Consider the following 16702-nt stretch of genomic DNA (forward strand, 5'->3'; position numbering starts at 1 on the left):
GGAGGAAGTAAATAAGGAAGTGGTGTTTACTCCTTTTCATAATACATGAACTAGGGGTCACCAAATGAAATTAATAGGCAGGCAGCAGGTTCAAAGCAAACAAAAGGAAGCATTTCTTCACACAACGCACAATCAACCTGTGGAACTCTTTGCCAGAGGATGTTGTGAAGGCCAAGACTATAACAGTTTAAAAAAAAAAAACTAGATATATTCATGGAGGATAGGTCCATCAGTGGCTATTTGCCAGGATGAGAAGGGATGGTGTCCCTGGCCTTTGTTTGCCAGAAGCTGGGAATGGGTGACAGGGGACGGATCACTTGATGATTACCTGTTCTGTTCATTCCCTCTGAAGCACCTGGCATTGGCCACTGTTGGAAGACAGGATACTGGGCTAGATGGACCTTTGGTCTGACCCTGTATGGCCATTCTTATGTTCTTAATGTAAAGGTACCTAAATACACAATAAACCGCCTGTTTCATGCTTAAAGAACATTTGATTGAAATAAGTTACACTAGATTTACAGCTGCATATCTCAACCATAACCTAGTTCTGCAATGTTTTCTTGGATCTTCATCAGGTAGAAGATGTGAATAAAAAATTTGATAACCTTAGTAAACTTCAAGAGAATGGTTGGCAGCCGGTTAACATCCCAAGCAAAAGAGCCATCAAGGTATGTGCGACTCCTAAAAGTCTGCTCTAAGACTTAACATGTAAGAGTTTTGAACAGTTCTAAATAACTGGTAGAATTTTTATAGTATAAGGGTACTATGCTTCCTGAAGCCCTGCTCATTCAGTTTTTCCTCTCTAAATACAACCAGTAACATTACAGAACTCCTTTCAAAAAACAGTCTTCACCCTTCCCCCACCCCAATTAATTGAATAAGCCACACCCCTGAGCGACATAAATTACACAGACTTAAGTGCTTGTGTGGACAGTGCTATGTCAGGGAAACCAGATGTTGGTCCAGTTGTTCTGGCAGGGCATGAGGCAGTGTTTCCCTACTGACCCAGTTATGGGACTGTCTGCCACTGCTAGGGCCCTGAGCTGGCACCTGGTGGAGTAGGGTGGGCCTGGGTACCTCTACGCCCTGCCACTGTCCCACACATAGGGCTGGCTGCATACTCGCCCTAGGCCAGAGGGCCTGCATCGGAACTCAGATTGCTGGGTGATTGCTTGCCCCAGCCAGGAGGCTGAGAGCTACAGACTGTTTTTGTTCTGCTCCACCCAGAGGGCCAGAGCTCAGAAACAGCTGTTGTTGTTTGCCCCAGCCAGGAGGATGAGGGCCATAAACTATTGACTACTCCGTCCACACTCAAAGAGCCAGAGCCCAGACCTACTGCTGTTTGCCCCTGCCAGAAGGGGGTGCCACAGACCCTGAGGGGGAAAGCGGCTGCAAAGCCACAAACTTTAAGTGTAGTAGCTCAGTTGTGGTCTAGAGAGAGGACTCTGTCGGTGCAATATTAACTCAGTTTGATTTTTCAGGTGAGGTCTTTGCAGTCATGCCAGTGGCAAAATTAGGAAGTTATGGGTGACTTTGCTAAACCTGTGCTGTAAATGCTAAACTGTAATAAAGGGGAGTAAACGTAGGACAGTTCCACTATTGGGATTAGAATACTTCTGATTTTTTGGGTATGAACAGTCTGACACACTCCAAAAACATGACTGTTAAAGTATTTAATACAGTCTGCCAAGTGGAAGGTAGGTAATTGCTTCCAGTGACTCATTGGACTAACAGTCAGGGCTGTGTGCATTCCACAGTTTGGCTGTAGAATCCATTCTTTGCTGCAGAACTATGCACCAGAACATAAGCTTCAATTAAAAAAAATTGTTGGACCCTTGTGATTAGGAAGAGAAACTTTACAGGTAAGCTAGTAGCATCCCTTTTGCTGTAGTCCATGATGTCCTGCATCTCTATCTCCTGGCCACTAGGAGTCTCTGCAGCCCACTGCTTACAAGGACATGAGCAAAAGAAACCCTGATTGCCATCAGCAAGGTGTCAGAAAAAGTTTTGAATTATAGGCTTTTACTTCAACACTCCTTGAAAAGAAATTGCTCTGCTCTTTTTGTCCATTCCCCAAACCCAGAAATAGTTGAATGATAGTACAAGAGATCATGGACATGAACAGGAATGACCTCTCCAGAAATTAGATTCCTCATGCCCATCTTTGTATGGGCACTATTTACAGTGGCCAGCAGCTCCGAAGATGTTCTTGCATAACTGCTTTTTGTCTCCAAGCTTTAAGATGTGATAGAGATTCTCTTTCTACAACTTTCAGAAGAAAGCTGTCCCAAGTGGGATATCTAAGCTGAAACAGGGGGCTGCTGGAAGAACTGCTGCCCGAAACCGTATTGCTGCCATAAGAGCGGCCATGAAGGAGAAAATGAAGCAGGGAGAGACAGCAGCTGACTCTGCAGCCCAAGAGATGCCAAAGGAAGAAGAAAAGGTGGTGTTTGAGGCAGGATTTTTCAGAATTGAAAGTCCTCTCAAATCTTTACCAGGTCGGTGAAGTTCACTCCTATTACTGTGATCCGATACTGCTGGTGGGACTTCCTCCCCCTGTGCTCCAGTTTGAACTTTGTGGATTATATTTGATGCTGTTGTCTCACTTCAGTGTCAGGTGGAATGGTATTTCACCTTTGTGTAAGTTCATTACACAAAGAACTGAAGGTAGTTGTTTTGCATGGATGAAGTTATTTGAATGAATTCACTCAATTGAGATGTCTACTGAAGTAAATCAGGCAGTAATGTGACAATGGTTTGTATACAGTTTTCAGCACCTGGTTAACTACAAAGCTCTATGTTGAGTATTCTTGCTTTACTCACATGACTAAACAGCCTCTAGATCTCTGTAAATAGGTTATGCCCTTTGTTACTGTGCTAGACACATAGTTAAGAGAGCAAAGGAGTACACAAGATCTTTCTTCTACTGCAATCTAATTATGAAATCCTTTTTCTCAATAGCCTTGTTCCCAGTTGGCTCTGAGCCATTAGGAGCGGTGTTCAGCTTCTTTTCTCTACCATCTTTCCAGGTGTTCAGTCTGATTCTGAGTGTGTTCTCAACTCCTGTTGTTATTGGGTATAGATTCTTCCCAAAAGTAGCAGAATTCTTTTAATGCACGTGACTAATACCTTGAGGTCTTTGAATTAAAAGGATTCAGCAACATTGGCTTTAAATGCCAAGATGGTGTCCACTAACAAATCTGAATCTGTCAGCTGAAACAAGGTGAGTAAGAGATACTCTGTCACTGGACCTACTTCTATTGGTGAGAGAGACAAACTGTCAGGTTTACACAGAGCTCCTCTTCAGGTCTGGGACATGTACTCGGAGTGTCACAGGGAAATACAAGGTGGAACAGATTTTTTAGCATAAGTAGTTAACACATCAAGGGACCATTCAAGGTGAAGTGGCCCTTTAGCACCTCTCCAGTCATAGGTGGGGAAAGGGGTGGGGAGGCTGGGGCAGGGGTTTAAATTGGTTACAGATTGCTGTAATAAGCCAGAAATCCAGTGTCTCTGTTCAGTCCGTGATTTTTAGTATCTAGCAAAGTTACAAATTTAAGGTCCCAGGCTTATCTTTTGATGGAGGTGTCCTGAAAGGAAACCTGTACGAGGACTGAGAGGTCAAATACAGTGATCGCTTTTTGAAAAGTATTCGCCCATGGGTGATAGTGACCTATTCACGCTTGTCACCTTTGTCCGTATTCTACCTGGTAGATTCACAATAAATTATTCTTAACTTGCCATCTGAATAAACCATTTAACTTCAACCAATTGAAAAAATAGCAAATTAGAAAGTGTTTCTAATCAGAATCTTGGTCACTGAATTTGTCCCATCCTATAGAAACATGTCCCATCTAATGAAACTTTAAACACATTTTTCAGCTTTGCCTTCCAAAACACCTGGCAGATCTTCCCAACGGATTTCTAAACAACTGACAACTCCAGGATCAGCTAGTAGAACTTTGCTCCAAAGCAGTCTTGCCATTCTCTGCAGCTCTGAGGACGCTGTTGCAAAACAGACTCCACCATCAGCCAGTGGCTTTCATGTTCCAGAAAATCCTAACAGGCTGCAGGCTCCTACTAGAAAAACTCTGTTTGGCAGCACACTTGAACAAAGGTAGACACTTGAATACAGCTTCATTCTAACTTCAGTTGCTGCAGAAGTTACCAGTTAACTTTTACATGGGAAAATTTAGACTCCCTCTCAGCACATACAGTTGTCAATATTAATGTTTGCTAAATCTTACCATTAATTCTGCCTGGGTAAAAGATGTCAAGTCCTTGTTTTCCTCCCTCCACTGACCTAAAAAGACTTTGCATCTCAAACATAATTTCATTGTGCATAAGTATACATTTAATTTCTGTCCAGAAAATGAGTTGTGTAGTGAGTAGTGACCATGATGGTAGGAGGGAGAACAGCATAATAAAGACAATGGATTTCAAGAAGGCATACTTTAGCAAACTCAGGGAGTTGGTAGGTAAAATCCAATGGGAAGCAAGTCTAAGGGGAAAAACAAAGAGACATTATTACGGGCACAAGAGCAAACTATCCCACTGCGTAGGAAAGATAGGAAGCCTGGCAAGAGACCACCCTGGCTTAACCAAGAGATCTTCAGTGATCTAAAACTCAAAAAAGAGTCCCACAAAAAGTGGAAACTTGGTCAAATTACAAAAAATGAATACAAACAAATAACACAAGTATGTAGGGACAAAATTAGAAAAGCTAAGGCACAAAATGAGATCAAACTAGCTAGGAACATAAAAGGAAACAAGAAAACATTTTGCAAATACATTAGGAGCAAGAGGAAGGCCAAGGACAGAGTAGGCCCATTACTCAATCAGGGAGGAAAGACAATAACAGAAAATGTGGGAATGGCAGAGGTACTTAATGACTTCTTCGTTTCGGTTTTCACCAAGAAGGTTGGTGGCAATTGGATGTCTAACATAGTGAATGCCAGTGAAAATGAGGTAGGATCAGAGCCTAAAATAGGGAAAGAACAAATTAAAAATTACTTAGACAAGTTAGATGTCTTCAAATCACCAGGCACTGATTAAATGCATCCTAGAATACTCGAGGAGCTGACTGAGGAGATATGAGCCATTAGCAATCATCTTTGAAAAGTCATGGAAGATGTGAGACATTTCAGAAGACTGGAAAAGAACAAATATGGTGCCCATCTATAAAAAGGGAAATAAGGACAACCTGGGGAATTAGACCAGTCAGCTTAACTTCTGTACCCAGAAAGATAATGTTTGCAAATAGATTGCTTAATTTGCTCCACCTAGAAGATAATGTGATAAATAACAGTCAGCATGGATTTGTCAAGAACAAATCGTGTCAAAGCAACCTGATCGCTTTCTTTGACAGGGTAACAAGCCTTGTGGATGGGGGGGAAGGGGTAGATATGATATATCTTGACTTTCGTAAGACTTTTGATACCATCTTGCATGACCTTCTCATAAATAAACTAGGGAAATACAACCCAGATGGATCTACTATAAGGTGGGTGCATAACTGGTTGGAAAACTGTTCCCAGAGAGTAGTTATCAGTGGTTCACAGTCATGCTGGAAGGGCATGATGAGTGGGGTCCTACAGGGATTGGTTCTGGGTCCGGTTCTGTTCAATAGCTTCATCAATGATTTAGATAATGGCATGGAGAGTACATTTATAAAGTTTGCGGACGATACCAAGCTGGGAGGGGTTTCAAGTGTTTTGGAGAATAGGATTAAAATTCAAAATGATCTGGACAAATTGGAGAAATGGTCTGAAGTAAATAGGATGAAACTCAATAAGGACAAATACAAAGTGTTCCACTTAGGAAGGAGCAATCAGTTGCACACATGCAAAATGGGAAATGACTGCCTAGGAAGGAGTACTGTGGAAAGGGATCTGGGGGTCATAGTGGTCCACAAGCTAAATATGCATCAACAGTGTAACGCTTGTTGCAAAAAAAAAGCAAGCATCATTCTGGGATGTATTAGCAAGAGTATTGTGAGCAAGACATGAGAAGCAATCATTCTGCTCTACTGTGCTGATTAGGCCTCAACTGAAGTATTGTATCCAGTTCTGGGCGCCACATTTCAGGAGAAATGTGGACAAATTGGAGGGGGTCCAGAGAAGAGCCACAAGAATGATTAAAGGTCTAGAAAACATGACCTATGAGGGAAGATTGGAAAATATTGGGTTTATTTAGTCTGGAGAAGAGAAGACTGAGCGGGGACATAACAGTTTTCAAGTACTTAAAAGGTTGTTACAAGGAGGAGGAAGAAAAATTGTTCTTCTTAACCTCAGAGGATAGAACAAGAAGCAATGGCTTAAATTGCAGCAAGGGCGGTTTAGGTTGGACATTAGGGAAAAAATTCCTAACTATCAGAGTGGTTAAGCACTGGAATAAATTGCCTAGGGAGGTTGTGGAATCTTCATCATTGGGGATTTTTAAGAGCAGGTTGGACAAATACCTGTCAGGGATGGTCTAGATAATACTTAATCCTGCTTTGAGTGCAGGAAACTGGACTAGATGACCTCTCAAGGTCCCTTCCAGTTCTGTGATTCTATGATAACTGCAGAACAAACTATTTAATGGGGTCAAGGTTGGCTATGCCAAAAGTTGAGAATGGTTAGAGAGGACTGAATGTTCAGGTTTCTTTTTCAGTGGCTCCCCACTTGCAGAAGAACAATGCTCTGCGACAGATGGCGCAGCAGAGAGAAATAAGAGAACTAATGTGAGTTGTGTCTTCATTGACTAGTGCATGTATGTGCCTTAAAAATCTATCTTCAGTATATAAGAAACTGTTAATGTTTACCCCATAAATCAGTGGATACCATGGATTCTGAATCAGGAGAATGTACTTTCCTGTTCCTCCAGAGCGTCTGAAAGTTCGGAGAGGTGTTTGCATAGGATCACTAGTATTGAATGGCAGATTATCTTAAGCTTTGTTTCTTGTTTATATGGATCCACATTTAATCCTTTTTGGGCCCAGTTGAGTCCAACAGCATAAAGCCATTCTCCTACACACTACTAAAAATCTCCTGCATTGATTTTTATCCTCATAATCTGCTACACTTAAAAGAGCAAGCAAAGAATGTTCTTCGTGTTTGTTTGTTTCATCTCGGAGAATGTCTAGATGCTATATTATCTTTACCTGCATTTAACTTCTCTATGCACTTATTCCACATCACTGTCTGCAGAGGGGATCTTGTATATGAAACATTTGTTCAGTTATGACTGCCCCTCTTGTCTTCCCCCAAGAAGTTTCTCATAGCTTTCCTCAGGGAGGTAGCCTTGCCTATGGGACTTTTCAAGCTTCAATATTGCTCAGTATGTAGTTCTGTGCTTTTAGGAAACAATGTAGCAAGAGAACGAACTGGTTACCTAAAGTACTCTTCAGGCACCTCTGCTAGAAGTGTAAATTCAGTTTTCTTCAGGGAGGGAGAATTGACCTTATATTTTCCTCCTTTAAAAGCTTGTCAAAGAAGCACCAAAGAAACTAGATTACCTCTGAAATAGATCACAGCAGTGGACTTACAGAGGCCACCTTTTTTTTTTTTTTTTGGTCTTTTGAAGAGTCCCTTGTGTAAATGTACTAAACTCAAACAAATTATCCATAGACTAATGCCAACCCACAGGCCTTGTATCTTAACAATACACATGGTGGAGTACCATCTTCCATGATCTCTTGGCCTGCACATGTCCTGGCCCTCATGTACACTTTGTGCTTTCTTTCTGTTTCTAAAATTGATACATTTTTCACTGACAACAAAACAAAAAGCCCAAAACAGAACTGAGTACTTATTTATTTCTCTCTTGCTATCTTACTTTCTACTTTTCCCTTTTAATTCTTCAGGAAACAAATGTATCTGTTCTTGAGGTGTGTTTACACCCAGATGAAAGGAGGAGTTCAGGTCCTGTTGATTCCCAAGCGCTGGAAGATCCTGGCACTAAAATAGAAATGCCAGATATTACAGAAGAGATGGAACTGTCTGCTACAGATCTTACGGGTCAAGACATTGTCATGCACAGCCCAGAAAAGAATGTCCAGCCAGAAACTGATTTCATTCAGGCTGAAAAACCAAACACACCAGAATATACGTTCTCCTCAGGTGCGTTTCTTTATGGCTATTTCTCATAGTTTGTGTTTTACTGTTAGGATTGAGGCTTTATCTGACAATTTTAAGATTATTAATGGACCTTGTTAACACGTGAACTTATTGGTGCAGGACTATTAGTCTCTCTAAATGGGGTGGGTACAGTGTCAGTGTCTATTTGGCATTTGCACTGACATCCTTGTATTACACTGGATGCACAACGGCAAACAACCATACTACTCAAGAGGTTTTTTATTTTATAATCTTCAATAGGGTGTGTAATCCCGCTATAAAAAGCAGAAGCAAAGGTTGATATACGCTATGAAAACAAACTGAAGTCGGGAATAGGTATAGAAAATGTATAGCTTTTCCAGCACTATTAAGCAATGGAGTGTAACTTTTTTTAAATTTTGAAATGTGGTCTTATTTTCCAGATCTTTTGCATAGCGATTTCATCTCTAGTGATGGAACTCCTTTTGACATGGTAGGTTCACCTTTAGTCTGACTTGACTAAAACAATCCATTTACATGGCAACACCGTTAAACTTTCATATGAAATGGCTTTTGTAAAATTCCCTGAACTACTGCAATGAATTCAACTCCATAAAAAGTCAGTGTGAAAGACCTGGTTACTCAAGTGCAGCGGTTCTCAAACTGCAGGTCTGGGTTTGAATGGGATCTCCAGGGCTGGCTTAGACTTGCTGAAGCCCGAGCCCCACTACCCAGGGCCAAAGCCTGAGGGCTTCAGCCCTGGGTGGCAGGACTCAGGTTGCAGGCCCCCTGACTGGGGCTGAAGCCCTTGAGCTTCAGGTTTGGCCCCCCCCCACCTGGAGCAGTGGGGCTTGGGCTTTGGCCCGCCCCCCCAGGGCAGTGGGGCTTGGGCAGGCTCAGGGTTCAGTCCCTTGCCCCAGATCGTGAAGTAACTTTTATTGTCAGAAAGGGGTCGTGATGTAATGAAGTTTGATAACCCCTGTTCTAGTGAGTGCAGCCCTTTGTGGTGACTCGAGAACAGCTTACGTGGATCCGGATAAAATAGCTCAAGATTTTTGTCTAACTCCTGTCAAACTGCTTGATCCTTGACTTGGTCAAACTGCCAAACATCCAGAAAATCCAATTAGTCTGAACCCTTAGTGATCTTCTCCCTCATGAAGAGTTGAGGCATGATAGCTAACCAGGTGAAGGCTTATTTCCTTCTGTTAATACCTGCTAAAAATGGATCATATGCTCCTCACTTTCTGCCTTCATCTGTCCTTTTCCTTCCCTCTTTCATACGAGACTGCTTCAGGTCTCTATTCTCCCTCTGCCTTGGTAGCTCTAATATTTTCTCGGGCTGAAGTTGTCAAAAGAGCCCCAGGGGAAAGTTGGTGTCCAAATCTAGGGGATTTGGGTGCCCAGCTCCATTGGCTCCTCTGAAGATCCCCACCTTGCATGTAGATTGCTACTGTAACTGGTCCCCTTCTCTCCAAAACTGAGCTGATACTTAAACTCTCCTTATGTGATTGGAAACACAAGCCAGCAAAGTGCTGGACACAGGGGGTCCCAGTGACATTGGTAAGTTGGTTTTGGGTGGGTGTGGTTGATTCGTGGGTTTTGCTTTGGAACAATGTGAAGTACAACAGCTATCACCACATTTGAGCCGAGCTCTCCATCCGATGCTTAACATTTCTAGCCATGCTGCCGCTTTCAGCACTCTTAAGGGTTCTGCTAGCAAAGCCTATGTTTTACCTTTAAAGCTGTGATGATTAGTGCCCATAGTACTGAATGAGGGGATGAGAGAAAATTCCCTTAATAAAATCCCTGTATCAAAACATTGTCCCCCACCTCCTGTCCCAAGGGCTTATACATGTCTACTATCCATAGACACCTACACCATGCATAAACACTTGATTGACAATGACAGCTCCTGTCAGTCTGGCATTAAATCATTTTGCTAATCAGTAGAGTAATCTGCTGCTGTAATATAAATTAGTGACTTTTTTTATGTGCTGTAGGCTGGATAACTGTTGCTTGAACACTTACTTCACACTTTAATTTCCCCTACAGCCAAGCTTGGATTGCAGCCTCCCCTTCACGCCAGTCAGGAATGAAGCACAGAAGGTTGCTGCAGCTGAAATATGCAATGATCTAATTGTATTTTCTCCTTTGTCTCTCCCCTCTGTGGAAAAATGAAGACTGACTTTGAATTCAGAATGTGTAAATTACACTAATTGAATACACAGAGGGACATCTGAAGTACCAGGATATTACCTTTGAGAACAACTGTGTACTGAGTAAATGTGTCTAACCTGGTATTTAAATAGTAGAGCTACTTATTAAAAATGTTTTTTGTAACATTTTATGAAGCAGATGACATTGCAATTTGATAACTGCTGTACAGTAATTGCTAGGGAGGGTGATAAGTAGACCTGCTGTATCCATAGTGACTTGCATGATGACTCTCCTATTTAGGGATAATATATCATGTCTAAGCTTTCACACATGTCCTATCCACTCCATGGTATAAACTTTATTTTATTCAGTTTTTGCTTTTCTCCATTTCTTTCCTTACCTCAAAAAATAATTCATGTATAAAATATGGGGCATACTTTGTGCAGTCATTGTTACAGTGCTAGCTGCACCTCTATCCCCTTTCTGGTCTCTGAGTGCACCCATTCGGGCCCTTTGTCTTTACACTCTGGAATTGCACAGTTCTCCCACACTTACACCGAGCCCTGGGCTAGTTAGTACTCTGTGTATTGACTGTGCTTATTCAGCAGCTCTGACGGGGGCTCTTTTTAGGAGTCAGCCATCAGTGACCAAACAGCTTTCTTAAAGCAAACAATATGTTGGTTTTAACAGTAGGAACAAAGCATTTGAAGAGGATTTGAAAACAGGTGTGTATGAGTGTGGCTGATGGCACCTGAGCCAAGTTTTCTTCAGACTCCCCCAGCGAGTTCTTGTATGTCACCCTGGTTTCCCCAAACTCCCCCTCCATCTTGAGAGAGAGACTCAAACTTGCCACAGTTGTTTGATCTCCTATGTGCCTGAGCCTTTGCCTCTCTTGGCATCGTCTCTTAACAAGCCACAAGTGGTTATGGAGCAGTGGCTTATCCTGAACCCTTCCTTTTCCTTATTAGCCCCCCGTTGAACTAGATCAATATATTCATACAGCAAACATCCCAGTAACCAAGGCAACATCCAGTATTCATAAATTATTATAGATCAGCTCCAATTGTCACACATCATTTTAAAAAAAGTGACTTTTAGCCTCTTCATTGTCTTTGTCAATCTTGTATAATTAAAATACCAATTCTCCCCTAGCTTTACTTCAAAAGCCTAGTCAGATACTTAGTATCTTTCCATGGTTACAATGCTTTCATAGAATCATAGAATATCAGGGTTGGAAGGGACCCCAGAAGGTCATCTAGTCCAACCCCCTGCTCGAAGCAGGACCAATTCCCAGTTAAATCATCCCAGCCAGGGCTTTGTCAAGCCTGACCTTAAAAACCTCTAAGGAAGGAGATTCTACCACCTCCCTAGGTAACGCATTCCAGTGTTTCACCACCCTCTTAGTGAAAAAGTTTTTCCTAATATCCAATCTAAACCTCCCCCATTGCAACTTGAGACCATTACTCCTCGTTCTGTCATCTGCAACCATTGAGAACAGTCTAGAGCCATCCTCTTTGGAACCCCCTTTCAGGTAGTTGAAAGCAGCTATCAAATCCCCCCTCATTCTTCTCTTCTGCAGACTAAACAATCCCAGCTCCCTCAGCCTCTCCTCATAAGTCATGTGCTCTAGACCCCTAATCATTTTTGTTGCCCTTCGCTGGACTCTCTCCAATTTATCCACATCCTTCTTGTAGTGTGGGGCCCAAAACTGGACACACTACTCCAGATGAGGCCTCACCAGTGTCGAATAGAGGGGAACGATCACGTCCCTCGATCTGCTCGCTATGCCCCTACTTATACATCCCAAAATGCCATTGGCCTTCTTGGCAACAAGGGCACACTGCTGACTCATATCCAGCTTCTCGTCCACTGTCACCCCTAGGTCCTTTTCCGCAGAACTGCTGCCTAGCCATTCGGTCCCTAGTCTGTAGCGGTGCATTGGATTCTTCCATCCTAAGTGCAGGACCCTGCACTTATCCTTATTGAACCTCATCAGATTTCTTTTGGCCCAATCCTCCAATTTGTCTAGGTCCTTCTGTATCCTATCCCTCCCCTCCAGCGTATCTACCACTCCTCCCAGTTTAGTATCATCCGCAAATTTGCTGAGAGTGCAATCCACACCATCCTCCAGATCATTTATGAAGATATTGAACAAAACCGGCCCCAGGACCGACCCCTGGGGCACTCCACTTGACACCGGTTGCCAACTAGACATGGAGCCATTGATCACTACCCGTTGAGCCCGACAATCTAGCCAGCTTTCTACCCACCTTATAGTGCATTCATCCAGCCCATACTTCCTTAACTTGCTGACAAGAATACTGTGGGAGACCGTGTCAAAAGCTTTGCTAAAGTCAAGAAACAATACATCCACTGCTTTCCCTTCATCCACAGAACCAGTAATCTCATCATAAAAGGCGATTAGATTAGTCAGGCATGACCTTCCCTTGGTGAATCCATGCTGACTGTTCCTGATCACTTTCCTCTCATGTAAGTGCTTCAGGATTGATTCTTTGAGGACCTGCTCCATGATTTTTCCAGGGACTGAGGTGAGGCTGACTGGCCTGTAGTTCCCAGGATCCTCCTTCTTCCCTTTTTTAAAGATTGGCACTACATTAGCCTTTTTCCAGTCATCCGGGACTTCCCCCGTTCGCCACAAGTTTTCAAAGATAATGGCCAAGGGCTCTGCAATCACAGCCGCTTTCTGCTGCATCTCCCCGCTGACAGGGGTATCTTATTTCAGAATGTTAAGCTGAAAGTGCTGTATTCATGACACTAGAGTCGGGTGTTGAACTAAAGATGAGGGCGCTAACCTGTCTCAGGATTGCTGTGCTGGTCCACTTGCTGAATTCAGTCCCCAAGGCAGATAGCCATCTCCATTCATCTTTTACAGAGGACAAATTTCTTGTTCAGCTGAATTCTTAAAAATCCTGTGTAGTAAGGAGTGTTGGAGAATCATATGTGAAATGTTAGTCTGTATATAATAGTGTTAAATGGTGGGGGGGTTCTGATGACCCTGTCCTTCTGGGCTAGCACATCTCACCTGCTGGCAACTCAAACTGCCTGCTCCTTACTATGTAATGTCACAATTAAGGCATAACTGTTAGTTGCCTTAAGTGGATAACTCATATATTACATATGACTCATTCTTGATAAGTTTGTAAACAGGTTCCCTAAGGGTTTCTTTTAAAGTAATGCTTGTCCTGATGTTCTTCATGTGACTTCAGATTGCAGCTTTCCTGGGGAGTGTTGCATGTGAATGGAATCAGATCTGAAAATGGACTCTGTAAGATTAAAGGGAACGTACAACTTTAACAGATCCCCTCAAAGAAATTAACCGACCCATAAGCCTCTCCTTCCAGCAGGATGTAGGAGGAAATTGTTTAGCTAAACTTTATGGTAAAAGCACCTGGAGATGAAGGATAGTCTAGTAGCTAGGACACTCTGCCACTGACTTCCTCTGTGACCTTAGGTAAGTTGCTTAGCCTCTCCGTGCTTCAGTTTCTTATCTATAAAATAAGGATACTAGCCCTATCTCACAATGGGGGTTTGAGGTGCGCAGGTAGCATGGTAATGGAAGATTTAAGTAATGCTAATTTGTATTGCTCACACCTTCAGCCATCTTATTCTCAGGCTTCAGAGTTCTAACCTCCTTGAAGTGGTTGTGGCATAACTTGCCATACCTTCCCCTTCACGAACAAGGTCAGTTCCCAGACTGCTGCACTGGGCAGCACAGCATGGGGAGGAGGTGACCAGCCCTCTGTGGAGAAAGAAGTGGTTCGGGAGTATTTAGAAAAGCTGGACGAGCACAAGTCCATGGGGCCGGATGCGCTGCATCCGAGAGTGCTAAAGGAGTTGGCGGATGTGATTGCAGAGCCATTGGCCATTATCTTTGAAAACTCATGGCGATCCGGGGAAGTCCCGGACGACTGGAAAAAGGCTAATGTAGTGCCCATCTTTTAAAAAAGGGAAGGAGGAGGATCCTGGGAACTACAGGCCAGTCAGCCTCACCTCAGTCCCTGGAAAAATCATGGAGCAGGTCCTCAAGGAATCAATTCTGAACCTCTTAGAGGAGAGGAAAGTGATCAGGAACAGTCAGCATGGATTCACCAAAGATTAGTCAGGCATGACTTGCCCGACTAATCTAATTGCCCTCTATGATGAGATAACTGGCTCTGTGGATGAGGGGAAAGCGGTGGACGTGTTGTTCCTTGACTTTAGCAAAGCTTTTGACACGGTCTCTCACAGTATTCTTGCCAGCAAGTTAAAGAAGTATGGGCTGGATGAACGGACTATAAGGTGGATAGAAAGTTGGCTAGATTGTCGGGCTCAAAGGGTAGTGATCAATGGCTCCATGTCTAGATGGCAGCCGGTATCAAGTGGAGTGCCCCAAGGGTCGGTCCTCGGGTCGGTTTTGTTCAATATCTTCATAAATGATCGGGAGGATGGTGTGGATTGCACCCTCAGCAAGTTTGCAGATGACACTAAACTGGGAGGAGAGGTAGATACACTGGAGGGTAGGGATAGGATACAGAGGGACCTAGACAAATTAGAGGATTGGGCCAAAATAAATCTGATGAGGTTCAACAAGGACAAGTGCAGAATCCTGCACTTAGGACGGAAGAATCCCATGCACCGCTACAGACTAGGGACCGAATGGCTCAGCAGCAGTTCCGCAGAAAAGGACCTAGGGGTTACAGTGGACGAGAAGCTGGATATGATTCAACAGTGTGCCCTTGTTACCAAGAAGGCCAATGGCATTTTGGGATGTATAGGTAGGGGCATTGCCAGCAGATCGAGGGACGTGATCGTTCCCCTCTATTCAACATTGGTGAGGCCTCATCTGGAGTACTGTGTCCAGTTTTGGGCCCCACACTACAAGAAGGATGTGGAAAAATTGGAAAGAGTCCAGCGGAGGGCAGCAAAAATGATTAGGGGACTGGAACACATGACTTATGAGGAGAGGCTGAGGGAACTGGGATTGTTTAGTCTGCGGAAGAGAAGAATGAGGGGGGATTTGATAGCTGCTTTCAACTACCTGAAAGGGGGTTCCAAAGAGGATGGATCTAGACTGTTCTCAGTGGTAGCAGATGACAGAACAAGGAGTAATGGTCTCAAGTTGCAGTGGGGGAGGTTTAGGTTGGATATTAGGAAAAACTTTTTCACTAGGAGGGTGGTGAAACACTGGAATGGGTTACCTAGGGAGGTGGTGGAATCTCCTTCCTTAGAAGTTTGTCAGGCTTGACAAAGTCCTGGCTGGGATGATTTAGTTGGGGATTGGTCCTGCTTTGAGCAGGGGGCTGAACTAGATGACCTCCTGAGGTCCCTTCCAACCCTGAGATTCTATGATTCTATTAGAATGTACAGAGGCAACCTTTCCTAGGAGCTTGGCCTGGCCAGATCCTTCTCTTTTTAGAAACCTAACTGTGCTCTCTTCTCCAAGACCTACTTAGTATATAACTGTAAGTATTTGAAGTTAAGTCTTAGAAACAAAAATGGGGAAGGGTGAAAGGCCACCAAGCCAGCTCCTTCCCATTTTGGGGTGATCAGTGTAGTAGCATCTCTTCAGAAGATTCCCCTTCCTGGAAAATCCTTTCCCCTTAAAGGAATTCATGTTTAAGTTCAACTAGCTTACAGTGTGGAGTAGTTGAAAGGACAATGAAGTCCTAGTTCCTAAGTGGAAGAATTAATCAAGTTTTCAACTCTGTTTTTATTCCACGTTTTATAAACTAGGTTACTATGGAACCTCATGCTTTCCCTATATTAAATGTAACCCCTCTTGTTCTCTCAGCCTCCGCTTGTCCCAGAAGACTGACCATTAGAAGGGAGATAGCAGCATCTTTATTTCAAACAAGCTAGGTCAGGCTGAACTGTTGCAACTTTTAATTAACTTTTATCTTCAGCTTTAATGAGACAATTTAATTTTCATTAGTTTTAAATGCTACAGGAGTGGATAAAATTAATTTTTGTACAAGCTTAAGCTTTTAGCTTGTCTGAAAAGGTCTTTCCTGATTTGATTTTTTCCAATAACTGCAATTCTCACGTAACTTTTCTTGAGCCTCATTTATTCCTAATATCTTACATAAGAACAGCCAGACCAAAGGTCCATCAAGCCTAGTATCCTGTCCCCTGACAGTGGCCAATGGCAGGTGCCCTAAAGGGAATGAACAGACAGGTTATCAGGTGATCCATGCCCTGTCACCCAATCCCAGCTTCTGGCAAACAGAGGCTAGGGATACCATGCTAGCCCATCTTCAGCTAACAGGTGTGAGTGGAGAGCTATATTGTGTTTTACGGGGTCAAAACATTGCAGCACCACCTTGCTGTAGGCTTCCTTCTGAATGGAGTTCAAGTAGGGGTTAGTGAATGCTCTAGGCTCCAGCTGTACTTCCCGGAGAAGCAAAGAAAGTGGCTGCTTTGCGGTAGCTCTAAAATTAAGAGAATGTGGAAGAAAAGTGATCCTG

At 43.2% G+C, this 16702-nt stretch overlaps 1 protein-coding gene across 5 annotated transcripts in view; it reads left to right on the forward strand.

The window, feature by feature from the left end:
• Positions 1-10608, forward strand: part of DLGAP5 (DLG associated protein 5) — a 40363-nt gene extending 29755 nt beyond the window's left edge. For 2 of the 5 annotated variants that reach the window (XM_043549166.1, XM_037901245.2), the window contains exons 13-19: positions 579-671; positions 2279-2501; positions 3886-4120; positions 6658-6727; positions 7850-8105; positions 8525-8574; positions 10134-10608. In XM_043549166.1, the coding sequence (XP_043405101.1) occupies positions 579-671; positions 2279-2501; positions 3886-4120; positions 6658-6727; positions 7850-8105; positions 8525-8574; positions 10134-10259 (1053 nt within the window). In that variant the 3' untranslated portion in view covers positions 10260-10608. Of the gene's footprint in view, positions 1-578; positions 672-2278; positions 2502-3885; positions 4121-6657; positions 6728-7849; positions 8106-8521; positions 8575-10133 lie in introns of all 5 variants that reach the window. The other 3 variants (XM_043549167.1, XM_037901246.2, XM_043549168.1) reach the window with 2 other exon arrangements.
• Positions 10609-16702: the final 6094 nt, after the last annotated feature.

Source organism: Chelonia mydas, chromosome 6 (genome assembly GCF_015237465.2).
Source record: "Chelonia mydas isolate rCheMyd1 chromosome 6, rCheMyd1.pri.v2, whole genome shotgun sequence".
Lineage (NCBI taxonomy): Eukaryota > Metazoa > Chordata > Testudines > Cheloniidae > Chelonia > Chelonia mydas.